Source organism: Bufo gargarizans, chromosome 2, assembly GCF_014858855.1.
Source record: "Bufo gargarizans isolate SCDJY-AF-19 chromosome 2, ASM1485885v1, whole genome shotgun sequence".
NCBI lineage: Eukaryota > Metazoa > Chordata > Amphibia > Anura > Bufonidae > Bufo > Bufo gargarizans.
This window is the reverse complement of record NC_058081.1, coordinates 470,619,157-470,646,684: the sequence shown is the minus strand read 5'-3', so window position 1 is coordinate 470,646,684 and position 27,528 is coordinate 470,619,157. Positions and strand designations below refer to the sequence as shown.

General features: G+C 41.8%; 1 protein-coding gene across 1 annotated transcript in view; it reads left to right on the top strand.

Annotated features, from left to right (window-relative positions):
* Positions 1–9,755: 9,755 nt before the first annotated feature.
* Positions 9,756–27,528, top strand: part of MPPED1 (metallophosphoesterase domain containing 1) — a 55,236-nt gene continuing 37,463 nt past the window's right edge. Inside the window, exon 1 of the mRNA XM_044277845.1 lies at positions 9,756–9,907. Within this exon, the coding sequence (XP_044133780.1) occupies positions 9,756–9,907 (152 nt within the window). The remainder of the gene's footprint in view (positions 9,908–27,528) is intronic.

Here is a 27,528-nt window from a genome sequence, read left to right as displayed (position 1 = left end):
CTGTAACCCTATTGTAGGTGAGCAGGATAATCGCTGGTAGCTTAGCGAGGGGGCAGCGGTGCATTCCAATACTGGGGGGGGGGGGATCATCGGGTCTTATACCACAAAGTGTAAAACCGCAGCAGAATGACAGATTAGGTGACCGCAGGCAAAGTGCACGATGTGAACAATATTACCCAGTAACTTCCCTGCTTCTAGTTTGTGTCTGTGGGTTATTTTCTTCACGTTGGCACGGCTGCCAGGAGGGATGCCAGCCTGCAATTCATTGTATGACTATTGTTTCCTAAAGACTCGGCACTCTAAATAATAAAATGACCTGGTGCACTGGTAGTGGCCATTATAATGCTCAAAGAGGTTGTCATCCATCTTTCCAAGGACTCTGAGAGGCTTCTAACTATGTAGCGGAGAATTTAATAAAAAAGGCTGATTTACTTGTCATTCTGTGGCAAGGCGGGGGTCAACCTTTCATTGTCATCTCGGAGCTGTCACTCAACTTTCCACAGACCCTGAATGACATAGGTATTGCCTTTTATCAGATGTAACGCTACATAACAGTATAAAGTCGAATGTCATTCCGTTTCGTACCGGCCGCTGCTGGTTGACATTGCCATGCTTAGAGGGGCTGTCACTCAACTTTTCGTGGACCCTGGGAGGCATATAACCTTATACTGGTAAGAAGAATTATATATTGTAAAATCTAAATTTATGTCATTCCGAATCTGTGGAACGCTTTGGGGACAACCATGAATGGTAGCTACTGCAATGCTCATAGGTGGTGTCACTCAGCTTTCCAAGTACCCTGCATTATACAGTTATGCAAGTTTAGATATGATGTCATTCAGAATCAGAAAAACTTAGGACAGGCACTAGTGCTAAGCATTAGATGCTTACTCAGCTTTCTATAGATCCTCAGAGGCATCTTACTGAATAGTGTAATATAGAACTAAATAGCCTAAAAACATGTTATGTCATTCAGGGTCTGTGGAAAGCTGGATGACAGCCACTAATGGCAACCATTATGGTGCTTACAAAGGTATAACTTAGCTTTCCTCCCATCTGGAATTACATTTAAAGGGGTATTCCAGTTATAACAAGTTATCCCCTCGTACCCTGTGGAGCTCCCTGAAATAGACTGAGCGGCCGGTCAGAAAAGTACGCTGCTGCTACATTCATTTCTATGGGAACACTGGAGATAGCCGAGTACAGCGCTAAAGCCTAATCCGGACAATCTGGAACTACATTTAAAGGGGTATTCCAGTTATAACAAGTTATCCTCTCGTACCCTGTGGAGCTCCCTGAAATAGACTGAGCGGCCAGTCAGAAAAGTACGCTGCTGCTACATTCATTTCTATGGGAACACTGGAGATAGCCGAGTACAGCGCTAAAGCCTAATCCGGACAATCTGGAACTACATTTAAAGGGGTATTCCAGTTATAACAAGTTATCCTCTCGTACCCTGTGGAGCTCCCTGAAATAGACTGAGCGGCCAGTCAGAAAAGTACGCTGCTGCTACATTAATTTCTATGGGAACACTGGAGATAGCCGAGTACAGCGCCAAAGCCTAATCCGGACAATCTGGAACTACATTTAAAGGGGTATTCCAGTTATAACAAGTTATCCTCTCGTACCCTGTGGAGCTCCCTGAAATAGACTGAGCGGCCGGTCAGAAAAGCATGCTGCTGCTATATTCATTTCTATGGGAACACTGGAGATAGCCCAGTACAGCGCTAAAGCCTAATCTGATACTTATCCTCCTCTATCCTGTGTATCGGGGATAACTTATTTGAAGCGGAACACCCCTTTAAGTTTATAATGCTATGTATAGTTACAGTTGAAAAAAATGCTGATTTCTGTGCAATTCAGGGTCTGTGGAAAGTTGAGTGACAGCTCCGAGATGACAATGAAAGGTTGACCCCCCACCTTGCCACAGAATGACAAGTAAATCAGCCTCAGAAATTCAGAGGACATAAGGTGGGAGAAGAATCCTCTGCATTTCATATGGTGAGATGTTCTGCAGAATATATTGCCATCTCTATGAGCTAGAGTTTTGCAGATCTTGAGAGACGTTAGACTCCTGTAGGTAATGGAAGCTGAGATCTAGGAACTGTTTGAGTTTATGGTAAAAGTTATTATCAATCATGACCAATGGAGACAATAAAGAGGTGGACATTACCCCAGCGGATGTGGTGGGTCCATGTAACCTATTGTTGAAAATTACCAATCCAATAAAAACTATTGTTCAAAAATAGGGGTGGAAACCACCAGATAGCACCTCTATATATCCTCGTAGGGCTAGCTCAGCTGAATGTAATGATATCTTCCACTTAGTGATCCTTTGCTTCATTATGGAGGAAAATTACTTTTCATTCATATGCAAATTATAGTAAGTGCACTGAGGGCGGGTCCAAGCCACTCTGTGCACCCTTGCTCCTCCTGCTTCCTCTGACAGCCCATCCCTCTCCTTCTTGATTGACAGGGCCAGGTTCTTGCATAGTCATCTCGCCTGGCCCTGTCAATCAAGAAGAAGAGGCAGGGGCTGTCAGAGGAAGCAGGAGGAGCAAGGGTGCACTTAACTGCTCATTTGCATATGGATTAAAAGTCCTTCTCCAGAATGAAGTATAAGTGAAGGCCATTATTAAATACAGTTGTGCTAGCCCTGCAAGGCATTGTGCCTGGTGACAGACTGACTTTAAGCCATTTGTTACATTTCTCTTGGAGGGTATCACGCTGGGTGCATGCAGCATCCATTGCACAGCTTGTGTTCAGTCAACCATTTTCACAACTATCGCTAGACTCTCAAAAAAAGGGGATGGTACATGCTGGGAATGATGTGGGTTCCCCATAGTGGGGTGCTATTGGGCTTCATGGTCACTACCACTGTTTTACTGGGAAGTTCCGACCGTTAAGAAAATTGAATTGTAAAACCGATAGAAAACTAAAATGTAAAAAATGTGGTAATTCTAGTGACCCACCGTGAGAGAAATCAGTCTAGGTGACCTCTGTATGCCATGCCTAAAACTAGGAGAAGACACTTCCAGCAACCCCAGTGCACATCCAAGGCCTGATTTTGACCATTTCTGTCCACTCAGCATGAAGATAGAATGTGGAGTCCTTCTCAGCTGCTTTGCAAAATGTATTCTTTTTAGTGGTTTTTTTTATGAATTGAGATGTCAAATAACATTGCCCATATAGTGCCCAAATGATAGTGTAAGATAATCTTCAAATAATAACATTTTACAGTAAGGAAATAAAACATGGAGGTCTAAAAGGAATTCACTACAACATCTACAAATAATAGTGCCATAACTGTGTTTCCAATAGTACTGCCAGATAATGGTGCCAGCTTAGAGGGGTTCTCTGATGTGAACCAATGGTTTGGGGCATGGGGCGAGCTCAAAAGAAAAAAAAAAGACTCACCTATAACCAGTGCTTCTGGTCTAGAACCAAGCTCTTCTCTCCACTATTTCCAGAAGTGTGATGTGCCATCAATATGCACATCATTACTTATACCCAATCAATGGCTTCAGTGGTGACCAGTGCAGGCCACAGAGTTCATGTGACCATTGGGCCTGTAGATGGGGTATCACACCTCCAGTCCAGCAGGTCCAGGAGCAGAGAAGACAAAAGATTGGCACTGGACCTGGAATGCTCATGACAGGTGAGCCTTTTTTTATGTATTCACCATGCCCAGCCCCATGACCACTGATTTCTGCCTTCAGAGAAGCCTTCACACCAGGGTGCTGCACTTGTCTAATATTGATGACCTATCCTGATGTTAGACCTTTAGTTCTGACCATGGAAAACCCCTTTAACATAGTCCTGGACATGTACTGATCTAATTTTATGTTAGTTGATGCAAGGCTCCACTTTCCTACATGGGCCAACTAGTATTAAATGTCCACCCTTGGTGTCGCAGCATCTTCATCTCTCCCAACCTTGATCTGGCCACATGGTGGACTATAAAGTCACCAGCAAGAAAAGCAAAAATGCTTAATTTCTCCTGGAGGACCCTTCTAACAAAAAGAGGTTGTCAAAATTGGAAAACTCCTTTAAGAAATACAATAAATTGATAGTAATCCACGTTCAGCTGAGGAGCATGCACAAAATGCCGTAGATGTCAGAGGTTACTGTCATAATCCCACAGCTGCAGAATGTTTACACAAGTTTTCATGATACTTTTGATTAATTGAGATTAATTTAAGTGCCGTGAAAGCCACGTTAAGCATGAAGAGATGAAGCACTTTGAGGATGCTCCTTGTTGACAGGGAGGCCAGCGAGCGCTCGGCTGATGCTGTCAGGAACGCGGCTGATGTGAAATTGAAAAGTGAGTGTGATTACTTTCTATGTGAGCGCCTCAGCATGTTCCTACAACAGAAGTAAGAATTCCCAGTCATAACTATCATGTGGTGGACATCCAGCTATTAAAATCACACTAACAGAAACATATGCTGCAGTTAATGAGGTCTGGGGGCTGTCTGCTCCTCCACGAACAGTCCGCAGAACAAAATGTCTTCTACTGCATAATCAGGAGAGAAATTGCACAGGTCAGAGGGAGGTTTCTATGAAAACTGTAAAATCTGCAAAAAAAAAATTCAGTTTTTTCTCCCTTCATTTGTCCTATTAAATGTAGGCTTTACGTTCCCTCTGGGACACATCCCTGCCTAAAGTCTCATATGGAAAGCTGACATTTGAGAAAATCCTAAAAGGGCAGAAAATCTGACTTTGGGAACCTTCCTTTTTTAGGTTGTCCAAATCTTGGAAGCTAATAGTCCCTCTATGATGGAGATCATCAAGAGGGTTCTTCTCTTCTGCAGGCAACCCCTTTTTGTTAGAAGGGTCACTTGACAATAAACCAAGCACTAGAAGTGTCCCCCGTCTTGAACACGGGGCAAAAGGGGCAGCTGCCCCGGGCCAAGTTGCTCCTGGGGGGCCCAAGGCAACTGCCTCTTGCGCCCTGCTGGCCATTTGAGGATCTTTCATGGGTCCATACTTTATTAACTAAGTAGCAGGACATGTAGGGCATACATGGGGGATGTCCCCACACTAAGGGTCCATCCACACGTCCAGACAACACATTGATTTCAAAAGGCACTGAGTAATGCTTAATTTCCCCTATGGTGGCGCTGTAGGAAAATTGAACACATACAGCTTGCTTTCCCCATAGATCACAGCTGATTGCTGGGAGCAGGGCCGTCTTTAATATTGATTGGACCCTGGACAAGAGGGAGAACACAAGTGCCGCTGCCACATTCATGGGTCCATACTTTATTAACTAAGTAGCAGGACATGTAGGGCATACATGGGGGAAGTCCCCGCACTAAGGGTCCATCCACACGTCCGTAGTGTATTGCAGATCCACAATACACCCGGCCTGCACCACCATAGAAATGCCTATTCTTGTCCGGAATTGCGGACAAGACTAGGACATGTTCTATCTTTTTCCGGAGCTGTGGACCGGAAGATCGGGGCCGCGCTCCGGAAATGCGGATGCGGAGAGCACATAGTGTGCTCTCCGCATTCATTCAGTCTCCATAGAGAATGAACGAGTCCGCACCTGTTCCACAGAATTGCGGACCGGGTGCGGACAACACTTGCAGACGTGTGAATGGAGCCATACTATTATTTCTGGGCACCGCTGTGGCCCCCGTTACATTCTCCAGCGCTGTATGCTAAGTAACAGCATCGGAACACCAGGGAGGAGACATCAGCTTTTCTCTCCCTGGCTGTGACGTTCTGCGCTGAGATTGTACAGCACTACAGCCAGGGAGAAGGAACGCCGAGGGAGAAAAGCTGATGTCTCCTCTCTGGTGTTCCGATGCTGTTACTTAGCATACAGCATGGGAGAATGTAACAGGGGGCCACAGCGGCGCAACGGGGCGGCGCCCAGAAATAATAGTAAGTGTAGGGACATCCCCCAAGTATGGACCCATGAATGCGGCAGCGGAACTTGTGTTCTCCCTCTTGTCCAGGGTCCAATCAATATTAAAGACGGCCCTGCTCCCAGCAATCAGCTGTGATCTATGGGGAAAGCAGGCTGTATGTGTTCAATTTTCCTACAGCGCCACCATAGGGGAAATTAAGCATTACTCAGTGCCTTTTGAAATCAATGTGTTGTCTGTGTAATGCGGGAGAGGACAGGTCCTCCAGAGTAAGAGACATTCTTTTTAAACACTCTCCACACTCGCCAAGAAATGGGGATCTTGAACAGTGGACCGACTTTTTTTAAGGGGTAAACTTAACTTGGACATTTCTGACATATTCACACAATTCCCCTGACCTATCTGGTGAGGAGGCAGCTGCATCCAAGCAGGTAAAAATGTAAAGGGGTTATTCCACTCACTTTTCTTTTTATCTTCCTTTTCTATGGGTGGGCAGTAGCTCAGATGAGAATAACACACCTGCAAATCCCAGGATGCACTGCAGTTAGCTCTTGATAATCCCTTCCTCCCTGCATATAAAATAATACCTCACATATGGCCCCAGAGATACCTAGGGTATTTAATGCCCCCACAGTTTCCTTCTCCACTGGCTAGAGTGGGATTTAGCTATACACTGCACTTCCATGAATTAACAAGTAGGGATGAATGAAAGGTGTCAGGGCTGCCTAACCATAAGATCACTAGTCCAGCACTGACGGGAAGCGAAAGGAGCAGGGAAGATACTGACCATGTTAGTCCACCACTGAATGAAAGAGAAGGTGGATCGCAAGGATAAACAGCAGGGAGTGCCACCAGAGAGGAAAATGTAACGTACATATAAAAAACACCCTTACAATATTTTAATGCATGTATATTGCAATAACACTTTATCTGAAATGCCCTGTTCATTATATAGTAATACTTTTAACGGGATAACCCATTTAAGATCTGGCCACAACGTACTTTGCTTTCTCCACTCACCTCTATGGTAGTTACATAAACTGCGTATGAGCTGCTATAGGGCCCATAGAGATAGGGACCACAAGTCAGGTTGAAGTCACTCCCTTTCCGATGGGTACCTCAATGTTAGCACACTAACCTAAGGCTCCTTCCATCTTACTCTCGTTAAGTGATGACAAAGGGGTAATGAGAACTAGCACCACGTCAGATATCCTTGGTGGCATTATTTGAAATCAAGAAGGATCCACTCTTTATCTCCTACTGTATATGAACTCCGAAGTATGTTTGTTGCCTACACTCAGCTGAGGAAGCCATTCCCTTGCTGTCACCTGTGATGTACAGATGCCTCAGGTCCTTCAGAATGAAAGCAGCTCTTTGTACAGTAGCAGCGCTCTGCTCTAATAGGGGCAGAGCCTTAGATGACCTTTATTTTCTTAGAAAGTGACATGAACCATACACTTAAATAGTTTTGTATAGCTTTTCATAGTAGATATCTCTGCATATAAAGTCACTGTTTCCCTGAAAATGCTGGAAGGAGGCGCAGAAGCAGCCAGTTCTTCTAGGCACAAAAGGTACATCCTTATGGTGGCTCTGTGGGCTAAAGTGTCCTATGGGTTAGGTGTGGGCTTAAACTGCCGTTTCCTGCAGTAGATTAGTGCCCATAATATGTCATATCATTACTAGAAGGTCTATCCTTCACATAGATTGTAGGATGGGTTAGTTCCCCTACGGCCTCCACTGTATCAGGGCATATAACACCCCATCCACTACAGTCCACTCACAGCTTCCTTGCTAATGGGTCTTCTTAAACCTTTGTCATGGTCTCAGCTGTAGTATTATTTAGGCACTGTATAGTACCATGTGGGCACTGCATAGCACCATTATGTTTACTTTCTAGCACTATTTGGGCACTGCATGGCACAATTATATATGTTTACTGTATGGAAGTATTTGGGCACTGCATGGCACAATTATATGCTTACTGTATAGCACTATTTGGGCACAGCATGGCACAATTATATATTTACTGTATAGCACTATTTGGGCACTGCATGGCACCATTATGTTTACTTTATAGCACTATTTGGGCACTGCATCGCACAATTATATATCTTTACTGTATGGACGTATTTGGGCACTGCATCGCACAATTATATGCTTACTGTATAGCACAATTTGGGCACTGCATGGCACAATTATATATTTACCGTATAGCACTATTTGGGCACTGCATGGCACAATTATATATTTACCGTATAGCACTATTTGGGCACTGCATGGCACAATTATATGCTTACTGTATAGCACTATTTGGGCACTGCCTTGCACCATTATATTTACTGTATAACATTATTTGGACACTGCATCGCACAATTATATGTTTGCTGTATAGCACTATTTGAGCACTGCATGGTACCATTATATGTTTACTTTATAGCACTATTGGGGCTCCAGATGGCACAGTTATATGTTTACATTATAGCAGTATTTGGGCTCTGCATGGCACAATTATATGTTTACTGTATAGCACTATTTTGGGACTGGCACAGTTTAGGCTGCGTTTACCTCAGGCTTTTGTCGAATGTTTAACTTACACACATAACATATACGTGGATGCATTTGATGGGCACCATACAGTGGCATCTGTCACCATAGGGTTCCACTCCAAAAAAAATCTGTTTAAAAAACGCATATATATCCTTTTTCTTCTTTTAAGTTAAACGTAGGACAAAAATGTGATGTGTTCAGAGCCTTAACCTATAGCATTTGGGCAGTGTATGGTACCACTATATGGTTACAGTATAGTACTATTTGGGCACTACATGGCACTGTTATCTGCTGACTGTATGGCACTATTTGGGCACTGTATGCTACTTTTATCTGCTTACAGTCTTGTAGACCACACAGAGCAGTATTATGTAGGCACAATATGGCTTTCCACTTTGGCTAATATGGAAGAGTACAGTATGTGACTGTACCTTTACAAATTTTGATGCAGCCGTTTATGACACTGCCATCGAAACTGAATCTGAAATAATGTGTGTTCATGTATGTAGGACAAAAAAATAAAATAAAAATAAAAAATGTAATCCTTACCAATAACAAGTCTGAATTTTGACACGCGCTGTTATTTTGTTCCTGTAATCATTTACGATGTAAAAATTGGGTTTAAAAAATGCCTCAATTAGAAATCTGCTCCTGTTTCCAGCGTCTGAAGGTAATTACGTCTGCTTGGGGGGAAAATACTTACCTTCTGTTGAAGAATACAAAGCTCTGTCATTTAAGTGCTGCTTTTTAGCAACATTTAAAGGCTTGGCGCTTGTCATGTGTGAGCATGTAAAATTAATTTTCTTTTTTATCTCGGCCTGAAAAAAAAAAAAAACACCCATTAATACAAAGGACTAGAGAAAAATGGCTTGTTTATAGTTAGCAGCACTGGATTCAGCTTAAAAATACAAAAAAGGGATTTCAATTCTCGGAAACCAGTGTTGAAAAAAAAATGTATTTATCTTTTTTTGCAAAATATTAACCTCTTATTTTCCAGAAATATTTCCCATTGGCAAATGAAGGGATTACACCCCTGCCCCTCCGAAATTCAGGGTAATAACACAACACAGAAAGTGCCAACCATGGCACCTTATATGTGGCAATCAACTGCGCCTTCATAATTACATACCCCCTCCCCCTTCATAAATATATGTTCCCCCCTTTTTCTCACATGGCTTATGTGAGAAGCAGTTACATCTTCTCCTTTTTTTAGGATTTCCAGGAGGGGAGTGTATTGTAGACAGAGAAGATGACATACTTGTCTCTCATCGGGGTGGGAAGATAGCAGGCACAATCGTATGAAAATAAAACCAGGACCACACTGTGACGATGGCGTACACCCATTCGCACATCATGGCATCAAGAAGGCATCCGCCAAGTCGAGTGATTATTGAACTAGATGAGTACAGCTCCAATCCTACGCAGGCTTTCACGTTCTACAACATCAACCAGGGACGATTCCAGCCGCCCCATGTTCAAATGTGAGTAATCTGTTCAAGGAAGGGGATTTTTAACAATGATGTTGAAATTAACCTTTGAGTCCCCATTAATTATGATACGGATGTATAATAAATGTGGAGGTTTACATAGGACTGCACGATATCCTAGAAAATTCTTACTATGCAGTAGAAACTCTTCTACTGTACTATTTCTACCTGTGTCTATGGTAAATCAAATATGTTTTATCTAAATTACATACATCTTAACCCACAAGCTGAAGTGCATACCATAGATAGATAGATCTAGACAGATATATAATAGATAGATAGATAGATCTAGACAGATATATATTAGATAGATAGAGCTAGACAGGTGTATATATATATATATATATATATATATATAATAGATAGATAGCTGTAGATAAATAGATAGATAGATATGAGATAGATAGATAGAGGATAGATAGATAGAAATAGATAATAGATAGATAAGAAATATAGATATAGATAGATAGATAATAGATAGATCTAGACAGATATATATAAGATTGATAGATCTAGACCGATATATATATATATATATATATATATATATATATGATAGATAGATACATGTAGATAGATAGATAGATAGATAGATAATGAATCGATTGGCGGGTGGATGGAAAGACAGACAGATATGTAGTTTTTCTTTATTTTTTACATTATTTTTACACATGTAAACATAATAAGATACAAATATTCTACGAATATCTTGCATATGTTTCATAGATGAGACTGCTAAACACTAAAGTCTAAAGAATAATCATTTATAACATACACGCTTTTGTTCTGAGAAATACATGAGAACTGAAATGAAAGTTTATATCTCGTACTTTTGCCCACCATGAGCTGTCTGAATGGTGGAAGATAAAACCGTCATCTGACACAGTAAGAAATTGTTGTTATGGATGTTCAGAAAATATTTAATAGGTCCAATAAATATCTGTGAGCGCTGCGGTGATAAATACTGGATAAAGCAGGACTGATGCCGCCTGTCAGTGAAGATAGAAGGATGGGTGTGTGTGAAATCACATGAAACTGTAGATACCAATATATATGAGTATATATATATATATATGTATTCAGTGTATGTATGTCTATATTAGTAAAGCATTATTTTTTTTATAATTTTAGGTATTTATTTATTTTTAATTACTAGTAACATAGTATATAAGGCCGAAAAAAGACATTTGTCCATCCAGTTCGGCCTGTCATCCTGCAAGTTGATCCAGAGGAAGGCAAAACAAAAAACTGTGAGGTAGAAGCCAATTTTCCCCGCTTAAGGGGGAAAAAATTCCTTCCCGACTCCAATCAGGCAATCAGAATAACTCCCTGGATCAACGACCCCTCTCTAGTAGCTATAGCCTGTAATATTATTACACTCCAGAAATACATCCAGGCCCCTCTTGAATTCCTTTATTGTACTCCCCATCACCACCTCCTCAGGCAGAGAGTTCCATAGTCTCACTGCTCTTACCGTAAAGAATCCTCTTCTATGTTTGTGTACAAACCTTCTTTCCTCCAGACGTAGAGGATGTCACAGTCACAGTCACCGTCCTGGGAATAAATAGATGATGGGATAGATCTCTGTACTGACCCCTGATATATTTATACATATTAATTAGATCTCCCCTCAGTCGTCTTTTTTCTAAAGTGAATAACCCTAATTTTAATAATCTTTCAGGGTACTGTAGTCCCACGATTCCAGTTATTACTTTAGTTGCCCTCCTCTGAACCCTCTGCTATGTCTGCCTTGTTCACAGGAGCCCAGAACTGTACACAGTACTCCATGTGTGGTCTGACTAGTGATTTGTAAAGTAGCAGGGCTATGTTCTCATCACAGGCATCTAAGCTCCTTTTAATGCAACCCATTATCTTATTGGCCTTGGAAGCAGCTGCCTGACACTGGTTTCTACAGTGTAGTTTGCTGTTCACCAAAATTCCTAGATCCTTTTCCATGTCAGTGTTACCCAGTGTTTTACTATTTAGTATGTACAGGTGACTTGCATTATTCCTTCCCATGTGCATAACCTTACATTTGTCAGTGTTAAACCTCATCTGCCACTTCTCTGCCCAAGCCTCCAATCTATCCAGATCCCTCTGTAGTAGTATAGTGTCCTCTTCCATGTCAGTTACTTTACACAGTTTAGTGTCATCTCCAAAAATTGATATTTTACTGTGCAAGCCTTCTACAAGATCATTAATAAATATATTGAAGAGAATAGGGCCCAATACTGATGCCTGAGGTACCCCACTAGTCACAGTGACCCAATCTGAGTGTATACCTATAATAACCACCCTCTGTTTTCTATCATTGAGCCAGTTACTTACCCACATACAGACATTTTCTCCCAGTCCGAGCATTCCCATTTTATATACTAAACTTTTATGTGATACAGTGTCAAATGCTTTGGAGAAGTCCAGATATATGACATCTATTGATTCACCACTGTCAAGTCTAGAACTTACCTCCAAATAGAAACTGATTAAATTAGTTTGACATGACCGATCCCTCATAAAGCCATGCGGATATGGGGTTATTTGCTTGTTTTCATTGAGGTGCTCCAAGATAGCATCTCTTAGAAAACCTTCAAACAGTTTACCCACCACAGATGTTAAACTTACCGGCCTAGAGTCCTTAGATATCAGAAATAAGGGTCTGGCTATAACATTACTTAATTCTCTTAGGATACGGGGTGTATGGCATCCAGCGATATGTCTATTTTATTATTTTTAAGACACCGCTGTACTTCTTCCTGGGTCAGACAGGGCACTTTTAATGGGGAATTAACTTTTACATTCTGCATTTCATCTGACAGTTTATTTTCCTCAGTGAATACAGTGGAGAAAAAAATATTTAACAGCTTTGCTTTCTCCTCATCGCTCTCTGCGACTCCCCCCTCATTACTCAGATATATACTTTTTACCATTTATATAATTGAAGAACATTTTAGGGTTAGTTTTGCTCTCTTTGGCAATTAATCTCTCGGTCTCTAGTTTGGCTGCTTTTATTTGTTTTTTACATATTTTATTTTTTTCCTTATAGTTCAGTGCTTCAGTGATACCAGTGTATTACTGTACTGTGCCGGCAGCAGGGAGCGCACGGCGTCATAGCAACCAGTGACGCCGTGCGCTCCTGCTCTCAGGAGGGATCCAGGCCGCGGTTCCACGGCCCGCACACACGGCCGTGAAACACGGCCTGTGTGCATGGGGCCTTATTCATATAAGGTTTGTACCTCTAACAATTCGATTTTAAGATGCTTTTAAAAATGTCCCATTTTGTGGCTGTATTTTTATTTTTGAGGTCTTTGTCCCAGTCAGTTAGGCCTATGGCCTCTCTTAGTGTCCATTCACACGTCTCCAAAAGGGGGTCCGCATCGGTTACGCAATTTTGCGGAACAGGTGCGGACCCATTCATTATCAATGGGGCTGGAATGTGCTGTCCGCATTTGCTTATCCGCACTTCCGTTCCGCAAAAAAATAGAACATGTCCTATTCTTGTCCACAATTGCGGACAAAAGGAATTTTCTGTAAGAGTGTCGGCGATGTGCGGTCCGCAAAATGCGGAATGCACATTGCCGGTGTCCGTGTTTCAGTGCAAAAAAAGCATATTTTTCTTGCGTTCTTTTTTACTTGTCTTTTTTTCTGAACCAATGGGTTTAATACAAAGCTGTATTTTCAGCTTGAGGTTTTTGAAGCAGGTCTGTGCCGAAAACGCACACAAGACGCATGGAGCTGTTTTTTCTGCTTCCTATTCATTTCAATGGGAGATTCAGCCCTGATTCTGCCCCAAGATTGAGCATGCTGCTTCTTTTTTCCACGTGTAAAAAAAAATAAAAGGAAGTGCAGCTTCCCATTGAAATGAAACGGAGTCTGTTTTGAGGCATTTTTTGAAGCAGATTCTAAAGCAGAAATGCTCCAAAATCAGCAACAAAAACTCAGTGTGAACTGGCCCTAATTCGATCTCACGTTTGCCTCTGACAGTAGTCACAGGGGTAATGAAGCTCTGGGGCTGCCACCTATCATATGTCATTTATAATACTGTCATCCTCTTATGTTCGCTAGAGGTCTGCCATTGGCAGCCAGTATTCTGACAAAGCATTATAGGCACAGCAAGGTCTGAGTGCAACTATTGGGAAATTGATATAGCCTTCCGATTATTATCAGACGTATCTAAGGGTACAAACAGAGTTGTCATCAGGGCAGAACCCTGGGGACTGTTGTCAGGGGCCCCTTCTCACTCGCCACTTTTATTAAAAGTAGGAGGGACATGGGTGACAGTGGTTAGGGCCTAAGCAGCCCCACACAATTACCATGATTTACTACAAGTAATGCCTGAACACTACTCCAGCTCTAGTTGGCATAGCTTTCAGATTCTGGCAGACGAGACAGACAAGATGCGCTATATTTATTAGCAATGACTTTTGCCTCTTAATAATTTTGGCGCGTCTCATGCCATCGCAATGGAGATCAAGATTGGTGTTAGAAATGCTAGTCTTGATAAGTCTCCCCCACTACATTTATAGTGTGGGCTTCAGGGTAATTATATAGATCATATTATTCATCTTTATTTCAAAATGATGGGTTTGGACACTTTAGAAGACGTATAACAGCCTCCCAGCAAATGGATGCAATAGGATACAAGATGGATGCTAATAGGCATGATGGGGATTCCAAGGGTTCTGAGCATTTGCCAGATATTTATAATACTCTGGATGTACATACCATAGAGGCACACCATAAAGGTGGTTAAAGAAGACCTGTTAGCATTCTTTGGAGCACCTTTTCTTATTATTCATGACTCCATGTGGAACTTTATATAGGGGAACACCCCAAGAGGAAAGGTAAAACCCAGTTGTCAATTTCTTTCATAAATTTGTAGGATGGTTAATAAAGGAACATCAAAATGCAAGAAGAACGTCAGGAGAGGTGATGGGTCCTCTTAAAAACAAACTCATGAAAGGGGCTAGGTATGTTTATGATAAGGTGGATCAAACATTAACATTTGATGATCCAGTGATGAAAATGAAACCTCTCCTTAAGACCATGACCACCTCTGACCTAGAAAACCTTTGTTTCTGTGACCTGTTTTCATTTTCCTCATGTATATTGACCTTCTTCTTGCCCTAGGTTTTATCTGGGCCTGTGATATCTTTCATGCCACCCTTCTCTGAGCATAACCTCAATTCACTTGTATCACAGCGGAAGTTACTTGCCTTGCTGGGCTCCTGTATGTGACGGAACATTTTCTGCCTAGGGGTCAATGTCAAGTAGACGGTGCTACAGCTAGTATAATATCAGCACTGTGAAAAGAATTGTGGTGCTCTGATTTCAATGCTCAGCCATCATCACATATAATAGATAGACAGCTACAAACATAAAGCTATTAAGCAAAAGGCGCCGTGTGTGGCCAATCATTTTTCTTGATGCTGAAATGTATTAATATATTTTGCCCAATTAAATGTTGACCATTAATAAAAAAAATTCCAGAGCAAGAATAGTTCTTCAAAGAGGAGAACAGAAATCAGAAACGTGTTAATTCAAGCATTGTACTATAATCCACCGCTATAGTATCCCCAGTAACATATTTTATTATGCGGACATTTTATCTTAGGATGTGTGTGTGTTTTTATAGACTGTCATCTGTCTCCCTGTGTCCGATTTAACCGAAGAACGCTCTAGCAGAGGGTACTTGGGTTGAATCGGGATAAGCGGTAAAACCGTCAGTATGAAAACCTTCTCATGGGCTTGGAGACGTGTTCTCAGTGTGTAGGGGGGCCGGTATGCCGGTTTGTGAGCACCAAGTGCAAGCACTGGGCTTCTTCCATTCAAATGTCTATACACATTAGAGAAGTGAAGTCTGCATAACGAGAGATACATATTATACCTCTGCTGCGGCTTCGCTATCCCTTTCTGGATACATATCTGCTTTTAAGACATGCATATCTGCCTTGTCGGTATACTCGTACCGTATACTGACAATAGCCGTAGCAATGTCTCGCAGATAATCTCAAACCTATAAGAACCAGTAGAATTATCTTCACTAGATACTGGTCACTTTGAGCAGTATTGAATGAGGTCCACGCTGACAGTGATGGGGGATGGGCGGTCACCTGGCTGATCAGACAATGTACATGACTCATCCTTCCTTATACAGGGATGGGGTGTGTGCATCGTCTGTCCAGCCACATTGACGCCCTTCCCTGTCCTTTGACATGTCATCACTTCCTGTATGTCATCACTTCCTGTATCCTTGTCTTGCGCCAGCCCCTTTTACACCTTTTGTGAGTAAATAAAATAAACAGACTGGGCAGGGAGGAGAGGAGTTGCTCAGAATTCAAGATGGTAACACCTGGTCTGGCTCTGACTGCGGCAGAAGGAAATGGGGTTTACATTTCCTTACACAAAGATATTGGAGAGCAGATTACAACTATTAATATTTCTACAACAATACCTTGCATGGAGGCAGACAACAGCGACTGCTATGTGCAGTACCTATGCTAGAATGGGGGTTTGACATTGAGCTGCTTTCCATAAAATGGATTTCCTGCAGCCACCATTAGGGGGAGCTCTCTACATAGATATTTATACAGCTCCTATTGTAACTGTATTGTACTGCACTTCCCCATATGGTGGCTGCAGGCAGTCAGAGCTTTATAGTTTACAATATGGATATAGAGCTCACTGGGGGAGGGGGGTGGGATTAATCAGTGTATATCAGAAAAAGATGGCTGCTTCCAAAAACAGCCGCACCCATCCACAAGTTGTGTTTGGTATTACAGCTCAGCCCCATTGGAGCTTAGCTGCAATACCAGATCCAACTCATGGAGAGGTGTGGTTCTGTTTTTGGAATGAAGAAGCCATGTTTTTCCTGGGCAGCACCAGTAAGGCACTTTTATAGCCTGAATACATTGAAAGGTATAACGTTTAAGATGGTCACCGGGCTTAAACGTTATCTGTCACATGAGTCACATGAGTTTTAACAATATCTGTGACTATAATGGTAGTTTAAAACCTAATATTTTTTACCATTTCTACTAATTTTAGTAGAGTTTTAACAATATCTGTGACTATAATGGTAGTTTAACACCTAATATTTTTTACCATTTCTACTAATTCTATATTTCATTTTTTTTTTCCACATTTGGTGCATTTTTTGGGTTGGTGCTATTCACCCCCCCCCCTCCCCCCCCAAATGCAGCATGTTCATACTATGTGTGAAGGAAGGTGGCTGCACATGGTACAGATTTATGTGCAGAAAATGGGCATGAAATCTGCAGAAAACTGCACAAAAAAGCACATAAATCCGCATTTATTTAATGCGGTTTTGTTCATTTTACGCAGTTTAAGGTGAGAATTTGATATAGATTTTCTGCAGATCTTACTCTTCCATTGAAAAGGGTAATTTGACATACTGCAGATTCCAAAATCCGCAGAGCAGGTCAATGTCCACACCTAAGAAAAATAGCAAAGTATACAGTACATGAGATGTCCTGTCCTGCATACAGACAATCCTCTGATTTGAATGTGCACTGTGTAATGCAGAGGTGGGCAACCTTTTTGACTCGTGGGCCACAATAGGTTCATATATTGGACCCCGGGGCCCGACCAAGAGTAGATTGATGGGGCGTTTGTGTGAATTAATATAAATTAAATTCAAATTGCATAACATTAAAGGTTTAGTTTAATTCTAGGTAGAAAAGCATAAAAAGAGTTATTTTACAAAACTTTTATGCAATGTATTTCTTTCATAACATGTAACTCACCTTCAATTTTAGTGGGAACAGTGTTGTTGGTCTCCCTTTTTTTGCTAAGGCATCAAAGTCTGGAGTTAGCTTTGTTGTTGCAATTCACAGAATAGATACTGTGCCAGTATATAGGGCCCCCATAGTGCCCCCCCATAATGTGCCAGTATATAGGGCCCCCATAGTGCTTCCCCTCTTCTCCATAGTGACCCTCATATTGTGCCAGTATATAGGGCCCCCATAGTGCCCCCCATAATGTGCCAGTATATAGGGCCCCCATAGTGCTTCCCCTCTTCTCCATAGTGCCCCCCCCATATTGTGCCAGTATATAAGGCCCCTATAGTGCTTTCCCTCTTCTCCATAGTGCCCCCCATATTGTGCCAGTATATAGGGCCCCTATAGTGCTTTCCCTCTTCTCCATAGTGCCCCCCATATTGTGCCAGTATATAGGGCCCCCATTGTGCCCCCCCCCCATATTTTGGCAGTATATAGGGCCCCATAGTGCTTCCCCACTTCTCCATAGTGGTCCCATAATGCTTCCTCTCTTCTCCATAGTACCAATCCATACTGTGCCAGTATATAGGGCCACCTCGCCCCTTCTGAGGACGGCGATACAGATGAATATGGAGATGAGTGCTTCCACAATGGAAGCGCTCATCTCCACTCCTGCTGCCTCCGGACAGCTCTGCAGGCCGGATAATAAGGTCCGCCGGGCCGTAGTTTGCCCATCACTGGTGTAATGTGTCGTACCCCAGATCAGAGTCACTGCAAAATGGTTGATTGTTCTAATGTTCAGTGAAATGTTGAGATTTATTGTATTTGTGTATTCAATAGTATTGTATGGATAGGTCAGGGTTAACCACCTTGACTCAGCCCCTTAAGGTTGCTAGGAGAAGACCTGGGTTCGCCCCAGTCTGGCTGGCTGTGCTACTGAGAGGGTACATGTCTGCTTGCTCTGCAGTACTAGGCCTGAATCCCAGAGAACCATCATCTCTGAGACAGTTACAACTACCAAAAGTTCTCCAGAGTGAGAAAAAAAGAAAAGGAAGATTAAAAGGTCCAGAATCTGCAAGGCTGTGCACTGGAGTCAGACGGCAAGGTGCTGTGCTCGTTTAAGTCCTCATGCACATGACTGTTGTGTGTTTTGCGGTCCACAAATTGCAGATCCGCAAAACACGGATGGCGTCCGCGTGCATTCCGCAATTTGCGGAACGGCACAGACAGCCATTGATATAACTGCCTATTCTTGTCCGCAATACGGACAAGAATAGGACAGGTTATATTTTTTTTGCGGACCACGGAACGGAGCAATGGATGCGGATAGCATACGGAGTGCTGTCCGCATATTTTGCGGCCCCATTGAAGTGAATGGGTCCGCATCCAAGTCGCAAAAACTGTGGCTCGGATGCGGACCAAAACAACGGTCGTGTGCATGAGGCCTAAGGCTGAGAGGAAATATTCCCAGCGCACCCATGGTTTGGCCTGCCTTATCTTAATTCAGCACCTCTCAGAACTATACCAAAAACTTAAAAAGGACAGAGCGAAGGAGTGCCACAACCCCCATCATTGCTGCCGTCCATACATTGCTATTGAGGAAAAACTGCACTGTGACTTGCTTGGGACTGTGCCTGCTGTTGGATTTATGTATTTACTGTAATTGGCCTGGTCGCTGACTCCCTCACCATTCTCTGGCCCTGACACCTGCATCCACACTCCTGCTTTGTACCCCGCCAAGGGCACCCCAACTACCAACGGGCAGGAGCCACAACACCAGGGTGTGCCCAGAGGGATGAAATGGTGCACCTTCCTGTCACTGCACGGTCACAGGATTGCCACTGTGTACCCTGTGCACCACTATCATTGCCAGAGCCACTACCACTCCCATCCTCTGCTCGTTCCTCCTGGGCTTGCTGCAAAAGCTGCATTTCCCCTGTGGTGGCACTGTAGGGAAGTTGAACACTTACTGCCAGGTTTTCCCCATGGCTTATAGCTGATCGGCCGGGTCCCAGCTGACAGATACTTTGTGAGTTCCTTTATGTCAAGGGACCCTCCTAAAAAAGTAGGGATTGCTGAGGAAAGCCATCTATAGCTGTCCACGAGATAAAAGTTGGCCAGAGTAGAGGATTTTGGATATTTTGGCATGAATGATAGTCCACGATGGCCGGGGGCAAACTCTTGTGGGCTGATAATGTAACTGGTCATGCTGGACATTTTGATGGCCAGACCCTCTCTGATCACACATACATACCCATCTATGTGTTTTTCTCGAAACCCCCCTCCATGCAGCCCCCTGGCTCTCTTTACATGGTTCTTCTAACCTTGGTGTCATGTTTCCCGCTGGTTTTCTCCATCTTTAGCAGGATTCCTTCCTACTCTTATTAATAAACCCCCGCCGTGGTTTTATTGAATTCCTTCTAGGTGCAATGTAAGAAAAAAGGTTAATCTTCTTGGAGAAGCTGTAATTAACCTTGTCAGTACAGCGGCCTCTGATACTGGGGATTCACACTAATTAAAACCCAGTGCTCTTTGTGGTAACTGGAGTAAATTATCACCAATTATACCGTGATTTGGAGCATCTTCATCAACAGTCTCTTGTTAGACGCTGCGTTCAGTCATTATTCAGGAACCAAGGCTCTCATATGCTGCCAGACTAATTATTTCTCTTAAAGGGACCGTCCCTCTGTACTTCTGGTGCAGGCTGCCTCTTTTATGGGAGACAGATGATGGATAGATAGATAGATTGATAGATATTAGATAGATAGATAGACAGATGATGGATATATAGATAGATAGATATTAGATAGATAGATAGATAGACAGATAGATATTAGATGGATAGATAGATAGTAGATAGATAGATAGATAATAGATAGATAGTGATATGGATAGATAATAGATAGATAATAGATAGATAGATAATAGATAGATAGATAGATATTAGATGGATAGATAGATAGTAGATAGATAGATATTAGATAGATAGATATGAGATAGATAGATAGATAGATAGATAATGAGATAGATGGATGGATAGATAGCTAGATAGATAGATAATGAGATAGATAGATATGAGATAGATAGATAGATAGATAGATAGATAGATAGATAGATAGATAGATAATGAGATAGATGGATGGATAGATAGCTAGATAGATAGATAGATAGATAGATAGATAGATAGATAGATAGATAGATAGATAATGAGATAGATAGATATGAGATAGATAGATAGATAGATAGATAGATAGATAATGAGATAGATAGATATGAGATAGATAGATAGATAGATATGAGATAGATAATGAGATAGATAGATATGAGATAGATAGATAGATAGATAGATAATGAGATAGATAGATAGATAGATAGATAGATAGCTATGAGATAGATAGATATTAGATAGATAGATAGATAGATAGATAGATATGAGATAGATAGATAGATAGATAGATATGAGATAGATAGATATGAGATAGATAGATAGATAGATAGATAATGAGATAGATAGATATGAGATAGATAGATAGATAGATAGATAATGAGATAGATGGATGGATAGATAGATAGCTAGATAGATAGATAGATAGATAGATAGATAATGAGATAGATGGATGGATAGATAGCTAGCTAGATAGATAGATAGATAATGAGATAGATAGATATGAGATAGATAGATAGATAGATAATGAGATAGATAGATATGAGATAGATAGATAGATAGATAGATAATGAGATAGATAGATATGAGATAGATAGATAGATATGAGATAGATAATGAGATAGATAGATATAAGATAGATAGATAGATAATGAGATAGATAGATATGAGATAGATAGATAAATATGAGATAGATAATGAGATAGATAGATATGAGATAGATAGATAGATAATGAGATAGATAGATAGATATGAGATAGATAGATAGATAGATAGATAGATATATGAGATAGATAGATAGATAATGAGATAGATAGATAGATAGATAGATAGATAGATAGATAGATAGATAGATATGAGATAGATAGATAGATAGATAGATAGATAGCTATGAGATAGATAGATATTAGATAGATAGATAGATATGAGATAGATAGATATGAGATAACAGAGACCCCCGGCCCAGACCCCACACAAGACAAAAGCTTATGGAAAAGTCACCAACAACAAATAGACCTGAAAGCTCATACCCTCCTCAACAAACTGGAAATGGTGACCTTTACCCAAAATATGGCCCTCAGAGGCACAAACCATGGAGGATTCCACCTGCCTCACATAAAGTAATGCAGAGCAAAGACATTGAGGAGATAAAGACCCTGGCTCAGCACTCTATGCAGAACACTGACTGGACCAAACTGCTAGAATATGGCCACCAGTCTATAATCCAGCTTGTCCTACACAGGGCAGCTCATTACAAGGTATACAGACAAAAAAAATGACATCTCTTATTATAAGCAGCTGGAACATTCAGGGCCTGAACGCTTCAGCCTTCGGATGTAAGACACACGATCCAGACTTTACCCAAAGACTAAAAAACATTGACATACAGATCCTCCTAGAAACGTGGACTAAAACAGAGACTAATTCCATGGTGCCCACCGGATACAGGGAGATCTCTGTCCCTGCTCTAAAAAACAAAAATGTCAAGCTGGGCCGGAGCTCAGGAGGAATATTAGTCTGGTATAAAGAGGAGCTCCATGAGCAGATCAGACCAGTAAAGAGAGGAGACAGCCACATCTGGGTAAGGATAGCCCGCTCCATCCTCACCTCTCCGGCTGACATCTACCTCTGTGCAGCATACATAGCTCCACCAGAGTCTCCATACTTCAATCCCGACAGCTTTGAGATCCTACAGAGGGAAGCCGCCCATTTCCAGGCCCTGGGCAACTGTTCTGATCTTTGGAGACCTCAATGCAAGAACAGGGAGGGAGAGAGACTACCTGACAACATGACGGAAATGTCTATATATTCGGAGCAGACACTGACTGTGACAGCTCAGTACACACCGAGAGGAACAGCTATGACAGCACAGTAAACAAAAGGGGCAGAACATTGCTGAACTTATGTCGAAGCCTCGGACTTCATATTCTCAATGGCCGCACCAAGGGAGACTCTCTTGGTAGATATACCCTAAACTCCTATGTAGGCAACAGTGTGGTAGACTATGCCATCACAGATATGGACCCCAAAAATGTTAGTAGCTTCATAGTCACCCCACAGACACACCTGTCAGACCACAACCAACTGCTCCTATACATAAAATCCACAAGTAAACTACCAGCACAAACATCTCAGCAGACCGGCCTCTTCAGCCTACCTCCATCTTTTAAATGGTCCAAGATGTCAGCCCCAAAGTATATGGAGACCATAAACAGCACAGAGATCCAGGAGATGCTCCATAACTTCCATAGGAAAGTGTATGAGCTGAATCCAGAAGGAGTAAATCTCGCAGGTAAGGGACTTTAATAATATACTTTGCACCATGGCGGAAATGTCTGACCTCAAAAGATGCAACAGAAGGCCAAAAAAGCAACAACCCAACAGCTGGTTTGACCGGGAGTGTAAAGATATAAGGAAGGCGCTAAGAATGGCCTCAAATAGGAAACACCAAGATCCGAACAACCCCAGCCTGAGGGAAGCCTACAACAACATACAAAGGCAATACAAAAATACCCTCAGAAAGAAAAAGCAAGGCAACATCTCAACCAAGCTCCTCCAACTCCAAGACGCTCTCCAGGACAACTGCTTCTGGGAACTATGGAAGCAGATGGACAAAACCAGCAAGAACACCAACCTCCACATCCAAAACGGCAACATCTGGCTCCAGTACTTCAAGGACCTGTACAAAGCCATTTCGAGGGAGGATCAAAGCCCAGAACAAAAAGAAATCACGAAAAAGCTGAAGGATATGGAGGAAAAAATCAAAGATTTCCAAAACCCTCTAGACACACCGATCACGCTGCAGGACATAACAGAGAGGATCTCAATGATAAAGAGTAAAAAAGCCAGCGGCCCAGATGGGATTCTTCCAGAAATGATCAAATACAGCCCGCCAGGTATCCAGGTCGCATTAGTAAAACTCTACAATGTTGTGCTGAGTGCCGGCTACTTCCCCCAGAGCTGGAACCAGGGCATCATCACCCCCATACACAAGGGCGGAGACAAGTATGACCCAGCCAACTATAGAGGGATATGTGTCAGCAGCAACCTGGGAAAACTCCTCAGCAGTATCCTGAATAAGAGGATCCTCAGCTTCCTCACCCAGCACAACATCCTCAGCAGAAGCCAAGCAGGCTTCATACCTAACCACCGCACCACGGACCACATCTACACCCTGCAGAGCCTCATCAAGAGCCATGTCCACAATACAAAGCATGGAAAGATCTATGCCTGCTTTGTGGACTTTAAGAAGGCCTTTGACTCAGTGTGGCATCCGGGCCTATTCCTGAAACTTCTTGAAAGCGGAATAGGAGGAAAAACATATGATGTCATCAGAAGCTCCTACACTGAGAACAGATGCAGCGTGAAGGTAAATGGGAGGAGAACGGCTTATTTCCAGCAGAACCGAGGAGTCAGACAGGGCTGCAGCCTCAGTCCAACCCTGTTTAACATCTACATCAATGAGCTGGCGGCGGCTCTGGAGTCCTCCACAGCACCTGGTCTCACCCTCCATGACACTGAGGTGAAATTTCTCCTTTATGCAGATGATCTTCTGCTACTATCGCCAACTGAGAAAGGTCTCCAAGATAACCTGAAAATCCTGGAGAAGTTCAGTAACACATGGGCACTGCCCATCAATCCAAAGAAAACCAACATCATGGTGTTCCAGAAAAGAAATCGAAAAGCAGCCGGGCGTCCTCCCTTCCTGCTAAACAACTGTCCAATTTCAGAAACAGACAGCTACACCTACCTGGGCCTAGAAATCAGCCAATCAGGGAGTTTTAAGAAAGCCATGGAAACACTGAAAGACAAGGCGAGCAAAACCTTCTATGCCATCAGAAGGCGTCTGTATCACCTTAAAGCACCAGTGACCGTCTGGCTTAAAATCCTTGACACCATCATCGCCCCAATCCTCCTGTATGGCAGCGAAGTCTGGGGCCCAGACACATACCCAGACCGGGCAAAGTGGGACTCTGGGCCAACAGAACTATTCCACCTAGAACTCTGCAAACACTTTCTCCAGGTCCACAGGGGCACCTCAAACAGCGCCTGTCGAGCAGAACTGGGCAGATTCCCACTCTACTCTGCTGTACAGAAGAGGGCGCTATCATTCAGAGCCCATCTACTAAGCAGCAGTCCCAGCTCCTACCATCACAAAGCCTTGCTACACCAAGAAGCCCCAGAAAAACAAAGCACCCCGCAACAAGTCACCCAAACCCAGCCTGCCCAATGCACCAACCAATATAGCCTGACAAAGGGCGAAATCCAGAGGACGATACACAAGTACAAAGAGGAGTATATTAGCGTCTGGAAAAATGACATAAGAACATCCCAGAAGCTGACAGTATACCAGAGCCTGCAGAGGGAGTACAAACTGGCCCCATATCTGGAGAACCTCCCCAATCCAAGAGACCGACAGATCCTGAGCCGGTACAGACTGAGCGCCCACAGCCTGCTCATTGAATCCGGGCGTCATCGACAGAGGTACATGCCCAGGGAGAGCAGACTGTGCCAGCAGTGCGACCAGGAGACCGTGGAGGATGAGGCTCATTTCCTGCTGCGGTGCCCCAAATACTCAGCAGTGAGAGAGACTCACTTCAGGAGACTGTCTGATCTCTGCCCAGACTTCACCTCCATGGAGGAGGAAGAGAGACTCTCCATACTGCTGGGGGAAGAGAAGAACACAACGGCCATAGCAGCACAATATATTACTGCCTGCCATGGACTGAGAGGAGCCTGATATACTATGGACTCCTATACCCCCACCCTGGACCTGTCCCCACCCCCAACACTACCCAATTATTTACCACTTGCTTTGGCAATGCTAAAATGTATTTAGTCCTGCCAATAAAGCTGATTTGATTTGATTTGATTTGATAGATAGATATGAGCTAGATAGATAGATAGATAGATAGATAGATAGATAGATAGATAGGTAATGAGATAGATAGATAGATAGATAGATAGATAATGAGATAGATAGATATGAGATAGATAGATAGATATGAGATAGATAGATATTAGATAGATAGATAGATATGAGATATAGATAGATAGATAGATAGATAGATAGATAGATAATGAGATAGATAGATAGATATGAGATATATAGATAGATAGATATGAGATAGATAGATAGATAGATAGATATTAGATAGATAGATAGATAATGAGATAGATAGATAGATATGAGATATATAGATAGATAGATATGAGATAGATAGATAGATAGATAGATAGATAGATAGATATTAGATAGATAGATAGATAATGAGATAGATAGATAGATATGAGATATATAGATAGATAGATATGAGATAGATAGATAGATAGATAGATAGATATTAGATAGATAGATAGTGGATACTGTCAAGTTATAAAGATAGATAGATAGATAGATAGATAGATAGATAGATATGAGATAGATAGATATGAGATAGATAGATAGATAGATAGATAGATAGATAGATATTAGATAGATAGATAGATAGATAATGAGATAGATAGATAGATATGAGATATATAGATAGATAGATATGAGATAGATAGATAGCTATGAGATATATAGATAGACAGACAGAAGATAGATAGATAGATAGATAGATAGATATTAGATAGATAGATAGATAGATAATGAGGTAGATAGATCGATTATAGATAAGCTTGACAAAGGTCCTATTCACCTGGGCTGAAACGTTGCGACTGGGGTAATAAGCGGGTCCACCACCCTCACCTTCTTTGGAGTGCTGCCTAAATTTTTGTTCTTTAGATAGATAGATCTATATCTATAGTATGTTCTGAACCATACTATGGTAGTCTTTATGTCTTGTGGATCTACATGAAATCTGACACCAATTTAAACTTTAGTAGGTAACATCTCAACTCTGCACCCTCTCGGAGACAGACTGCTGAACGCTGCACTTTAAAAATATGTTAAACTTCACTATTGTCAGACTACAAAGGGAAGTGTTCATCTGACAAGCCGACTATTCCCCAGCGACGATCCCTGCTGCTCTGCGTTCCTATCTCCTGCAATCCCAGAGGAGCTAATTATTACCAATGTATATCTATTGTATAAAATGGAGGCAGCAGTGACAGACAAGGGGGGGGTCTGATGAGCTTTGAATTTTATATGTCTCAGTTTTTTTGTTTTTTTAAATACAATTTCTATCGAATCTGCAATATGTGCCTAGAGAAGAGATATACTGTACACAGTCAGAGGCGCTCTAGGCAGAGCTACAGGGGCCTATAGTGTAATCAGATGTGGGATGGTGTGAGTGGTCAAATATCTATCTAATATCTATCTATCTATCTATCTATCTATCTATCTCATATCTATCTAATATCTATCTATTATCTATCTATCTAATATCTATCTATCTATCCATCTATCTCATATCTATCTAATATCTATCTATCTAATATCTATCTATTATCTATCTATCTAATATCTATCTATCTAATATCTATCTATCTATCTCATATCTATCTCATATCTATCTATCTAATATCTATCTATCTAATATCTATCTATCTATCTATCTAATATCTATCTATCTAATATCTATCTATCTAATATCTATCTAATATCTATCTATCTATCTATCTATCTATCTCATATCTATCTAATATCTATCTATTATCTATCTATCTAATATCTATTATCTATCTATCTAATATCTATCTATCAATCAATCTTCTATCTATCTATCAAT